This window comes from Salvia splendens, chromosome 11 (genome assembly GCF_004379255.2).
Source record: "Salvia splendens isolate huo1 chromosome 11, SspV2, whole genome shotgun sequence".
NCBI lineage: Eukaryota > Viridiplantae > Streptophyta > Magnoliopsida > Lamiales > Lamiaceae > Salvia > Salvia splendens.
The window spans coordinates 12,018,484-12,030,691 of NC_056042.1; the positions used below are offsets into that span (position 1 = coordinate 12,018,484).

Below are 12,208 nucleotides of genomic sequence, written 5' to 3' on the forward strand. Positions count from 1 at the left end.
TCCCCGTCTTGATATCTTGTAACATGCAAAATTGAGGTTGCATCAGTAATTTGCAATTGAGCTCCTTTGTCACATGACTGATAGAAATGAGCTTATGTGATAATGATGGTACAAAAAGACAGTTAGATAGGCGTAAAGTGGGGGAAATATTGATTGTGCCGGCCCCTTGGACCCGGGCTAGGTCCCCACTGGCTGTCTGGACATAAGACTTATTGGATTTTGAGACAGCTAGAAAATCTGAGGCATCGAACGACATTGTATCAGTCGCTCCGCAATCAAATATCCAATGGGTATCTTTAGGGCCTATTTGGGACATAGAGGAACAGGCTAAGGCATCAAAGGAATTTTAACACGGTATAGTGGGTAGGTTCGTGAATTTTCCCAAATTTTGGGGTGCAATCTGATAGGTTGTTTTCGTGTGGGGGTAAGAGTAGAATATTTGTGAAGTCTGGGGGTGAATATTGGGTGGTTTCCGAATTCTGGGGTGTTTTTGAAAGAAATGGTTTTTATGGGGTCGGATCTGTGAAGTCATTTTGGCTCGGGGGTCACGGTGACTTTTCGGAGAATTTGAGGGTGCTTTCTGGGAGACAAATGTGGCTCGGGGGTCAAATTGTGGTTTCTGAAAGTTGGAGGGATTTAGGGCGAAATGTTCATCGTCCACTCCAGGAACCTAGCCGCCATCGTCGGGGTTGCTCCCTTCCCAGTGGGGACCTCGGCCCTTGCCGCCGTCTGCTCCTTGCCGGGAATGATTTCCCTCGTCACTGTACCTTCTGACCATATTCACGCAACCGAAGCCACGGCTTTCTCTTCCGGTACTGCCTTTTCTCGGTCGCCACCTCCACTTGTTCCGTTTGTACCGACGCCGCCCGCCGAGGAGTCGGCGTAGGTGGCTCGGTCTCCGGTTGTTACGGCTGCCGCTGCTCTACTGTTGTTCCGGTTTGGGCCCCACTTTTGGCGAGCTTTCTTCATCTCCTCCCACCACTTCGGGAATCCGTGAAGATGAAAACACGTTTCTTTCGTGTGTTTCTTCCCTCCACAGTGAGTGCATACCATTTTACTCTTATCCTCTTCCCGTCGGTAGGGTTTGGCAGACGGTGGTGGTGGTGGATTCGGGTTTCGGCTTCGGTCGAATACTCCAAGTCCGACGCCGATTCCTGGATCCTTTGGTGTGGGATTCATCAGTCGCTCGTCGACACTCTCTCGTCGAACCAGTCCATACGCCTTCCTTGCCATTGGTATTGGGTCCAGGTTTAAAATCTCCCTTTTGATTTTGTCATATCGATCATCTAGCGCCCATACAAACTGGTATAGCCTCTGCCGTTGAATGTATTGGTTATACTTTTCAATACTTGAGGGTGTATCCATTGGATTTGGATCCCGAGTGTCGATGGAGATCCACAAATCTTGAAGTTTCTACCATAGGTTTTCAAATGACAGATTCCCTTGTTTCAGGCTGTAGGCTTGTCGGTGGAGATCGTAAATTTGAAATTGATAGGCGCCGCTCCCATACGTAGTGGCCAGGCTTTCCCATAAGTCGTAAGCCGTTGCGTATTGGGATACCTCATTTACGAGGCTAGCGTCGATATTGCTGATTATCCAATTGAAGCAGCAATCGTCTCGTTGTTGCCATCGGTTGTAACTTGGTTCGGTTGGTTTTGGTGGGTCTGTAACTCCCGAGATGTGAGATGACAGGCCTTTTCCACCAATGGCTGTCTCATTAGCTTTTCCCATAAGGGGTAGTTGTCCCCATCGAGCTTGGTTGCGATATGTACTTCGCCTAGTGATTCTGGATGAGATGAAGGCTCCGGGTTTAACGGTTTTTTAGGCCCATTCAGCCTTAGAAATTCAGCAAATTGTTCTGCTGAGAGTGTTATTGATCGGTTGTTGTTTGAGGGGTTGTCGGAGCCGTGGTCTGACATTTTTTGGTTGTTCTGTTTGCAGGTTTCAAAGGGTCAAGAAAGGTACCGAGACTAAGATTATATTTTTTTGAGTCTCGATCTCGGGATAAACCTGCTCTGATACCATCTTAACGATGGTGATCGAGAGAGGTGGGATATTGCATACTTGGCGGAAAAAAAAAGGAGTTTGAGAGAAGAAGAATTTCGTGTATTTCTTGTGTGTTTTCAATGATATACATGGCCCTAAATTTATAGTTAGTCTTCTCCCTATCTATGGTAAATGCCATAAATTGTAATCAACCTATTCTTTGAGAATTATACAATTGAATCAATTACTGATTTTATGCAATCTTCTCTATTTGTGGGGATATTCCCTGTGATATTCGACACCCAATACGTTCTATCACCTTACATTGACCAAAAAATCATCGGGCAAGTTTAGTAGAAAGCGGCTTTGCAACTGAGTACTGCCGATATTGTTGCAACTTCAATAACACCATATCTCCTACCGCAAACTCATTCATCCTGACGATGTTTGTTAGCTAACCCGCGCATACAATGTTGGGCTTTCTCCAAATTCTTGCACAAGACCACTATCATCTCCGCGCGTTGACTGATTAGAGATGCCTCATCCGGTCAGGTCGTCGTCGACGGCTGCACCGCGACCAGCGGCGGCGGGTCTCGACTGTACAGTGCCGTGAACGGCGAAGTACCCAGACCCTCATGGTGGAAGCAATTAAGTGCCAACTCAGCCCACGGCAAAAAAATTACCCACTTGTTTGGGCGATCGACTGTGAAAGCACGGAGGTATTGCTCTAACCCGAGGTTGCGCACTTCAGTCTGGCCATCAGACTGCGGATGGTAAACTGTAATGAAATGAAGCTTGGTCCCTCTTAAACAAAGCATATCCTGCCAAACATCGTTTAAGAACACCGAATCTCTACCAGATACCAATGTAAGCCATGATATTTCACCACCGTTTCAATAAAGAGATTTGCGACCCACGGGGCGTTAAAGTGGGACGGCAGGGGCGCAAAATGCGCATATTTTATTTGGTGAGCCGGTCAACCACCACCAAAATATTACTAAATCCATGGGACTAAGCCAGGGCCGTGATGAAATCCATAGACACATCCTCCCAAACTTGCGAAGGAATCGGCAACAGCTGCAAGAGGCACGCCTAGAGCACAACTTCATGTGTGATCCGAGGACGACTCATTGCATAATTACTTGTTGCTGGGAACTACTTGTTGTAACTAGGATGTTACATAATTACATAGACGTGTTATTGACTGCGCGTTACATCACCTTGAAAGCGGGGGGTTGGTTCATCATTGTTGCTGGCTGTTTATCTCTTAGGAAAGTTTTTGGTGTGAGCTAATATATTCATCTGCATATCGTCAACTTGTTCATTTTTTTATCTCTCAAACTGTTTTAGAATTTCTAATGGAGATATGATGATTCATCTCTAGAATTCTTGAGATTTTCTTGTTGTTTTTTTCTCTATTTGGTATATCCAAGTTTTGACTGAAACAGAGGATTTTTGTTGTTTTTGAACATTGTTTCTTGTTTATTGATATACTAAGAATTATGTGAGGGGAAAAAAGAAAAGAGTCAAATGAAACAAAGAATCTGATACCCCTCAATAATTTATAATGGTTTTTGTCATCGCTGAAGGTTGGCATGTCTGAATATTTTTTTTCAGAAAAACATTACTCCTATCATTAACTGCGTCTAATGTGCTGCTCATTACATTGCTTTTTTCTGCAATTGCTATAATTTACACTAATTTGAAAATTAGTGTAAATAATTTGAAAATTGACAGTTAGAATCTCAACTATTGATTGGACCCCCCAACCTCTGTCCAAATGTATGCTCTCCATGTAAGATTCTTGCAGCAAGATCTGCCCCTCCGTTGCCAACTGCGCTACGCCTCTGTGAGCTCCATGCAAGATTCTTCCAAGTGGAATGGAGGCTGTATGAAATTCCTCTCATAAATTACAAAGTTTGAAAGGTTACCCATTATGGGAATCGAATCAGACGCATCCCCATCCAAAAAATGAACCAATGCAAACAAAACCCTATAAGAGCATCCACAGTGGGACGGATGTCCCGGCGGACTTTCCAAAAACACCTCCTGCCACGTCATAAGGACATCCCACCGCACAATGGCGGACATCCCCAATGACATCCCTACGGACATCCACAATAATAAAAATTCACAAATTCACCAAATTAAACAATTTACGGAATTAAAATCTTGATACGAATACGGAGAAAATGCAACCACTTTATTTAAAACAAAAACATACATAATTATTAAAAAAAATTACATTGTTAAAAAAAACAATCTCAAGCTTCGACAAATGCGGCCCCCGTCTCACTCCTCGTCGTCCCCTCCGCCAGTCCCGTCGTGCCCATGGCCGGTCCCGGCGTCACTCACAGGCAGGGATGGCATCCCCAAATCGCGGCGCATACTGTCGATGACATCCTTTTAGCATCAACTTGTATAAGGGGTCATTCGCTGCATACCACTTCTCCATGGTGTGTATCAGGGTCTCATGCTGCTGTATGCGGGTGAGTGATGGGAGCTCGGGATTGATCTGGGAATGAGCTGCCGATTGGACCTCGGGGGACCCGCTGGCGCTCTCCCTAGCCATCAGCATCGTGGCCTTTTTCCCAACCGGGCGATGGCGGCGGGAAGACGATTGATGGGTTGGGAACTCTGCCTCGGCGTCAGGGAGTTCGTGGGAACCGGCACTGCTGTTGTACTCCCCGGAGGTGTTGATCTTAATCCGCTTCGGCCAGCCAGCTTCAACACCCGAACTAAACTTGGCGGAAGTCTGCACCACAAGATAGACCTCCCAATATTTAAATTCCCCGAAACCCAATTCACTGTCGGGGAACTGCTGGTGAAAGAGAAGCTTCACATCATCGGCGGACATGCCGCTGGTTGTCGTGAGGAGATTGTTTTGGTAGATGCCGGAAAATCGGATGAGCTACCTCCTCAGCCACTCCCACTGTTTCCGGCATTGCTCTCCATCGTGAGGATTCCCACCTGGCGGTTTGAATTGGAGGTAGCTTTGGCTAATGCGCCACCACATTTTGTCGATATGCTAGTTAGCCCCGACGTAGAGATCCTCGACTACACTAATCCAGGCCTTCACCAGCGCTGCGCACTCCCCTATGCTCCAGATGGTCCTCTTTCTTCCGCCGGCTTCATCCCCCTCCTCCTCGGCCCCCGCCTCCCCGCACGCGAGGACGAGGTAGTGCCCTTGCCCTTCCTTCTCCCATGCTTCCGCGTCCTCCCTGCCGCCGGTGGCATCTTAGTAGGAGACTCCCTGACCGGAAATAGCCCCAACTCCTCAAAAGAGAAAGTCTCAATGTCGGTGAACTGAGTCTCCAGAGGAGTACTCTGGAGGGGGGAATCACTAGACAATAAATCCATGTAGGGACGATAGACATTGTCCCCAGGTGATTGGGGGACCCCCTGCCTGCTCCCCCGCAGCGGCAGGCATGCCCTGCATCATCCCGGGCATTTCGGGCATCATCCCTGTCATCGCGGCACTCATCCCGGGCATTTGGGGTATTTGGGGCATCATCCCACACCAAGGGGGGTACATATTGTAGTACCTGAGCATCATCCCCGCCATTTGGGATTGGGACATCATCGGCGCCATTCCGGGCATCATCCTGGACATCAGTGCACTTCCGCCGGCATTTCCCCCAACTCTAACGGGAAAAGTCAGCGTTTGTGACTCGCTCGTGGCGGGGGAATCACTATCGTGGTGCTCCATTTATCTTCAAAAGAAATGAAGTAGAGAGAGAGAAACTCGTTAAAACAAGTGGTGCGAATGAAATGAAGTTCAACGGGCCGTATATATAGAGTTTTTTTTATAAAAAAAATTAAAAATCGGGACGTCCGCCGTGGCACCGCAATAGTGGACGTCACGACGGACGTCCCCGGAATGTTGCGGAACTCCGGTGTCCGCAACGCACGTCCACGTCAGCCTCCCTGCTGCCTAATGGCGGACGTCCCGCGCAGACTTCCGGCACGCCGGTCGGACGTCCGCCTGGACATCCGCCGTTGCAGATGCTCTAAGTAGAAGCTGCAGAGGCAGCTACAACATCAAACAATCAAGAGATAAGTAATTTTTTTAGGCCATTCACATGATGAAGCCTCCTGCCAATTGCTAGCCAAAGATCAAGCACCAACAGAACTATGCCAATGCCTACGACTGCGGTGCACAATCGTCCGAGAGGAGGGATAAGCTGGAGGAGAGGCGGCCAATCATGCACATGATGAAGCCTACTACTGAGCATTGCCTGCCAAAGATCGGAAACAATCAGAGCCATGCCCATGCCTACTCCGATGGAAACCACCTCGCGCAAACTTCCGAGATGAGGTACGAGGAGGAGGAGAGGCGGCCAACCATGCACATGATAAAGCCTGCTACTGAGCAATGCTTGCCAAAGATCGGCAACAATCAGAGCTATGCCATTGCCTACGATTGCGGCGCGCAATCGTCGTAGAGGAGGGACAAGCTGGAGGAGAGGCGGCCAATCATGCACTTGAGGAAGCCTCCTACCGAGCAATGCTTGCCAAAGATCGGCAACAATCAGAGTTATGCCAATGCCTACACCACCAATAACCACCCCATGCAATCCTCTGAGTACGAGGAGAAGTGGCGGCCAACCATGCACTGGTGATGAAGCCTCTGTCGGGGTTTGGAGCGGGAAATTTTGCAGAACAAATAAATCGGCAAATATGATTAGATTATCACTATTCGTGCGATTCAATCAGATTGCATGCTAGGAACTAATATAGTTCATGCATAAGGAATATAAACCCTGATTCATGAATTCTCCGAATAGAAGATTATGCCGTTAAGATTCAATGAACTGAAATTGATAGCTTACTTCTCCACGTGAACACCGTAGGTTCTCAACCATATATAATCTAGCATGTTTTTTAAACACTAGTTTTTATCTTTGGGTAGGTAAAGCTTATCAAAATGAAAGGACTTATATCTGGTCTCTCTAGCCTAATCTCTTAATATAGAGTTTTGTATAAGGCTTGTGAATCTATGGAAGATGGACTTTGGCCAATATTAAGCTTTCACTAATTAAATTGAAATTCAATTTAATTCAAGTCTAAATTAAATTTATAATAAGCCATTATAGTGAAATAATATTGATTGTTCGTACAATATGAAATTACGAAAAATTTAAGGTTTCCTTATTAATTTAATTACTTCTCGTGTTTAAGATATATATACATTAATTAATTCTAAGACTGTCATTTGACTTTTTAATTAATTAACCACAAAGTGGTATAGTTCAGAAACTTTATTCGTTATTTGTGGAATAAATTGCAACGGACCAGTTTCATGAATGACAAATTTTATTTCCGAACACCACTTGAGGATATTATCAAATTGGATTCGCCTGACCCATGATCCTTTGCAATAACAAGACTAGCACCTCTAGATAATGATTACCACTACCCAACATATCAGGTTTCTAGGGTTGTGAAAGATTGATATATCAAGGCAATGAAAGTAACCAAAATATTATGTTTAATGTTATATCAACAATGATTAATAAACTAACACCACCAAAACCTCATTTTTCAGGAAATAGCCAAGAAATATACATTTTTTAATTTTGAAAAGTCTTCTCTCTAAAGAAGTGGTACTCATTCTCCACGAACAATACTTTTAATTATCTTTTCTTTCTATCTCTCTCTTACTTTACCAATTGTGCATTAAAATCAATGTCCAAACCAATAGTGCATATTTTTAGCAAGAAAATGGAAACAACATTGCCTGTTAAAAGTAAGAATCATCAGACAACATAGGATTGAGGTTAGGAACACTGTAAACAAACAAATAAGTATATTCCGAGGGTTATGCACTATAATGTCCCTTTTTTTTGGAGAAGATGGAAATTTGATCCCACTACAAAATGACAGAAACAAAAAAGGGGGAGGGGATATGAGGATTTTACACTTCATCAAAATGCAACAACAATTAATGCTAGAGTTGTATGTTATCAGAATTTGGATTTTCCAGCTCCATTCCTCACAGCAAAAATCATGAAATGAGGAACAGGGGTGCCAATGTATTATTGCATCTAACTAGTCAGAGAGCGAGCAAAGAACGACCGGAAGAAATTGAGTCCTAGGAGAATCGGGTTTGGGAGTTCACCACCTCGACCCTGACCTACCAAATGACACAAGAAGCACTGCGATCAATCGTGTGTTATATATCACCACAAATTATATTATATGGGAAGATCTATCCTAACTCGGAGATCATATGAGTTCACACTTCAGCAAAAGTGAAGAATTATAATATACGTGTAAGAAGATCCTTAGCATGACGAGTGGAAATCACGAGGTAGCATAGAGTGTCCCGATATCATAGAGACTTGTGTGGACTAGTATTTCAGGCATTATTGACATACCAGTAGATGTCCCGTGCAAACAACCCACTAGAAGCTCAGTTATATAAAATATATCTACGCAAGTGAGAATCGTAGTGCGGAAAACAAAAACACCTTCATCTAAGGCATGTTTTCCAACAAAGAAAATCCAAATGTATGGAAATCCAAAAGGACTACAACAAAGACAAATCATTTTTAAATGATGCCATTTCTCTTACTCGTTGATTGCAAACAGATAGTTAATAAACGCCAAAAATATGATACACATCAAGAGTTAGAAGTCTCTTTTTAATTGTTAGAAGCCTTAGAAGTCTCTCTTTAAATGCTAGAAGTCTATACTCTACCTTTTAATATTGTCTATATTTAGTCTTTTTGACAGTCATATCAATAAGTCCCTTGAGGTTCGAGAAGGAGGTTAAGTCTTGAATTTAGTACAAGGCCAGTAATATACCGTAGGGTCCTCGCCTCTATTGTCTAACACACTATCCAAAATATATTCATCAGCCAACATCAACAAAGGAAAATTTTCAAGAAGCTCCAAAAGACTTATAGTATCAGAGCTGTCGCAATTAATAGCAAGTGCAGGAGAAAGTATGAAATACAGAAAAATCTAAAGAGACATTACCTGTCGACATCTCTGCTGCCTGAAAATACTCTGCCTCCACTTCCTTGAAAATATCTTCTGTCGTCACTTGGTCTTGCCCATGAATTCACAGAGCCGCGTGAACGAGGCCTTTCATTGCCATCTATAGATCTGGGCTCTTGATATGATCTATCTGTGTAAGAAGCTTTCTGAGAATAGGAAGATCTGTTCTCTTCATAGGCTCCCTGCCTCGAATGGGGTCTTTCATTAAACCCAGCTTCAGGATCTTCATGCGCCTCAGGTTGAAAAGGAGGTCTCTCAGCAAAGCCAGCTCTTGAATCCTCGTATGCACCTGGACGAGATGGAGGTCTCTCTTGATAGCCTTCATATTGTCCAGGCGCAGAAGGAGGCCTGTCATGAAAGTTGGATCTACCCTCATATGATCCGGTTCGAGAAGGAGGTCTGTCATTAAAGCCAGCACCCCGAACAGCTCCAGGGCTTTGCCTCTCAAAATTTCTTTGACTATAGCGAACTTTGTCATCCAACTGAGAGACCAGAAGTTCCAACTCCTGCTCCTTTTTATGTATTTGATCTTGCACACCAGCTTGTTCTTCACTAGTTTTTTGCAGCAATTCCTTTTTCAGTTGCTCAATTTCTTCCTTCAGATTTTTCTCTTTTTCTGCCTCAGGCCTGAAAATACCATCTCTTAAGCTTTTACTATTTTAATTTTTTTCAGTATCACTATAGGTAAAAGAGGTAACACCAATTTCGCCAATATAGATAGAAACCAAGTTACCCAATCAAGTACTATCAAGAGCATGAATTAAATGATACCAGAATAGTCTACAACTTCTCTCATATCACAATAAGAAACCAAGTTACCCAATCAAGTACTAGCTTTGCACTTTTGTATGACCACTGTAGCAACTGGCATTGTCATCTCGGAGTTAATGTAATATATGCTCCGTTCTGGATATAGATTTACAAAATGGATTTCAAGACATGCTATTTTTTTATCGAATGTATACAGATATTAAAGTTACCAAAGTTAACTTCTTCACTATATAGATATTTCCTCCTCAGTATCATTGCATTTATATGTAAATTCGCTGAATACACATCACTACATCAGTAATTAATAACCAAATTCTAATATGACAACTAAACTCTTAAGGACTTAAAAATACTCACATACTCCTAACGGGCTGCACCATTGCAATAGCTTGAAATGCATATTAACTTCCCTTCTATAGCTTACTAAACTCCCAAGTTCTCAATAAGATACGTCAATTTATTTCCAAATTTTAACATTTAGTCAAATATTCTAGTTGTCTCTATCAGATATCAATGAATGACTCAACAAACCAAATGAAAAGTTTGGCCGCGAAAAAGATCAAAATTTGTGGCAATTCCTCTATGATCCGAAACAACAGAGATCATTTGTTCAACAAAACCCCTTAAGTTGTCCCAAGCCCAACAGCCCTTCTCCATCATTATCATTCCAAACAAAGCCCTACCCGTAAAATTCACAATATTTCAACGGCCCTTCCCCATGCTTGAACTTATCACACCAAAATAGACATTAACTAACAAACAATTTCCACGTCATCACAACCCAAGAAACCACACCTTTCCAAAATAACATAACAGCAACGAAACACATTGCAAAACTAACTACTACCTGTTCACACGTCGGTCCAACTTGAGATCAATCTTCCTCCAATCCAGGCCCTTCTCCTCCAGCATAACTTCTCTAGGCTTGGCATCCCCGAACGGATTTACTTTCGGTCTCTGCCTCATTACAGCTTCACCCAGTGAAGGAGGCGCCTCCGACCTGCTCGACTGCGGAGTCTCCGGCCTACTCGACTGCGAACTTGTGGGCCTACTCCCACCACTAACCGATTGCTTCTTGTCTGCAACATCTGAGTCCATCTTCTTCCAATCCAACCCTTTCTCCGCCAGCACTTCCTCCCTTGGCCTCGCCGCCCCAAAAGGATTCGGCTTGTTAACCTTTACCCCCTCCACACCCTCAATTTTAGGCGAACTCAAACTCAAACTGGGATTTTGCTCACTCCGAGACCCGAAGCTCTCATTCCGGGCCCAACGATCAGTCTCGGGCCTAGAGCCAAAGCTCGAATTTCTCGGCTGTGACACAGGCTTCTTCATAGACGCCCAATTGTCCACATCATCGGCACGCGACGCACCCCCAAGTGGGCTGTACTTGCCAGAAACCCTAGATTCGCGCGAATCGTGATCCGGCAGGGCAGTTTGCTTCTTCATCGACCCCCAATTATCCACCTCATCAGCTCGCGAAGGCTGATCGAACTCCGAAACCCTAGGTTGCTGCCTCCACCCATCATCCTCAAATCCATAAGATTTCCGGCCCTCAAACTCCCTCCGGCCCGAATTAGACCCGTAATTGGAGAACCCGCCGCCCAATCTGCCGTGCTGCATTTCCTCCGCCGACCGCTCCTTCGGCCCCGTCGGGAGGCGGAGCATTTCCTCCGGCGTCAGGCCGTGGCCCTGGGACGGCATAACCCTGAATTCCTGTAGAGTCATCTTCGTCTTCTTCTTCTGCTTGGCTGTGCTCACGCCTTCCTTCAGGCTGGGAAAACTGCCAGCGGCCGCCTTCTCCTCGGCTTCTCGCTGCTCGGCCTCCTCCCTCTCGGTCTCGGCAGCCCAGGCGCCGATTCCCCATGGCGATTTCGACATTTTCTCCAAAGATCTCTCGCAATTAAATGTGAATTTTGTTTAGTTTCCTTTTTTTCTCGTTTCCCCCAAAATCGGCAAGTTTAAATATAGAAAGACGAGATGAAAATGAATAAAGGAATTGTACTCTGTTGAAAGAAAGAATCCAACAGAATAATCTAAAGTAGAAAACACAATCAAATCAACATTAATCAATTTGCATTCATTAGAATTATTCTGTATTTATTAGAATTATTCTGTGAGATCTTACCTTGTACAAAACATGTGAGCCTCTATTTAAAAAGAAGTAGTATCAATGATCAACACAAGACGAAATACCACTAACATTCTCTCTACTCGTTTCTTCCCTTATGCCCAATATCAAATTCAAGATGGTATCAGAACAGGGGTGAGACTCAGAGAAGTCTCATCAATGTCTCGGAACCAATCCCAAGTCAAAAAAGGCCTAAATCCGGCAGACACTGTTCAAAGCCATATCGGAATCCGACGACAACCAAACCCCAAAACCAACCGAAACTGAGCAATTCGCTCGATTATTTGCTGAGTTCATGCGCACCAGCATCGCACAAAC

The 12,208-nt window shown here is 44.3% G+C and overlaps 1 protein-coding gene across 2 annotated transcripts; it reads right to left on the reverse strand.

Annotated features, from left to right (window-relative positions):
• Positions 1-7,760: 7,760 nt before the first annotated feature.
• On the reverse strand, positions 7,761-11,884 carry LOC121753944 (eukaryotic translation initiation factor 4B2-like). 2 transcript variants are annotated; one of them, XM_042149243.1, is made up of 3 exons: positions 10,610-11,884; positions 8,971-9,618; positions 7,761-8,117 (listed from the first exon to the last, which is right to left on the reverse strand). In XM_042149243.1, the coding sequence occupies exons 1-3, from the start codon at positions 11,638-11,640 to the stop codon at positions 8,081-8,083; spliced, it is 1,716 nt and encodes a 571-aa protein (XP_042005177.1). In that variant the 5' UTR covers positions 11,641-11,884; the 3' UTR covers positions 7,761-8,080. The 2 variants fall into 2 exon arrangements, with proteins under 2 accessions (XP_042005177.1, XP_042005178.1); XM_042149244.1 differs by having other exon boundaries at positions 7,761-8,122; positions 10,610-11,882.
• Between the last annotated feature and the right edge of the window lie 324 nt (positions 11,885-12,208).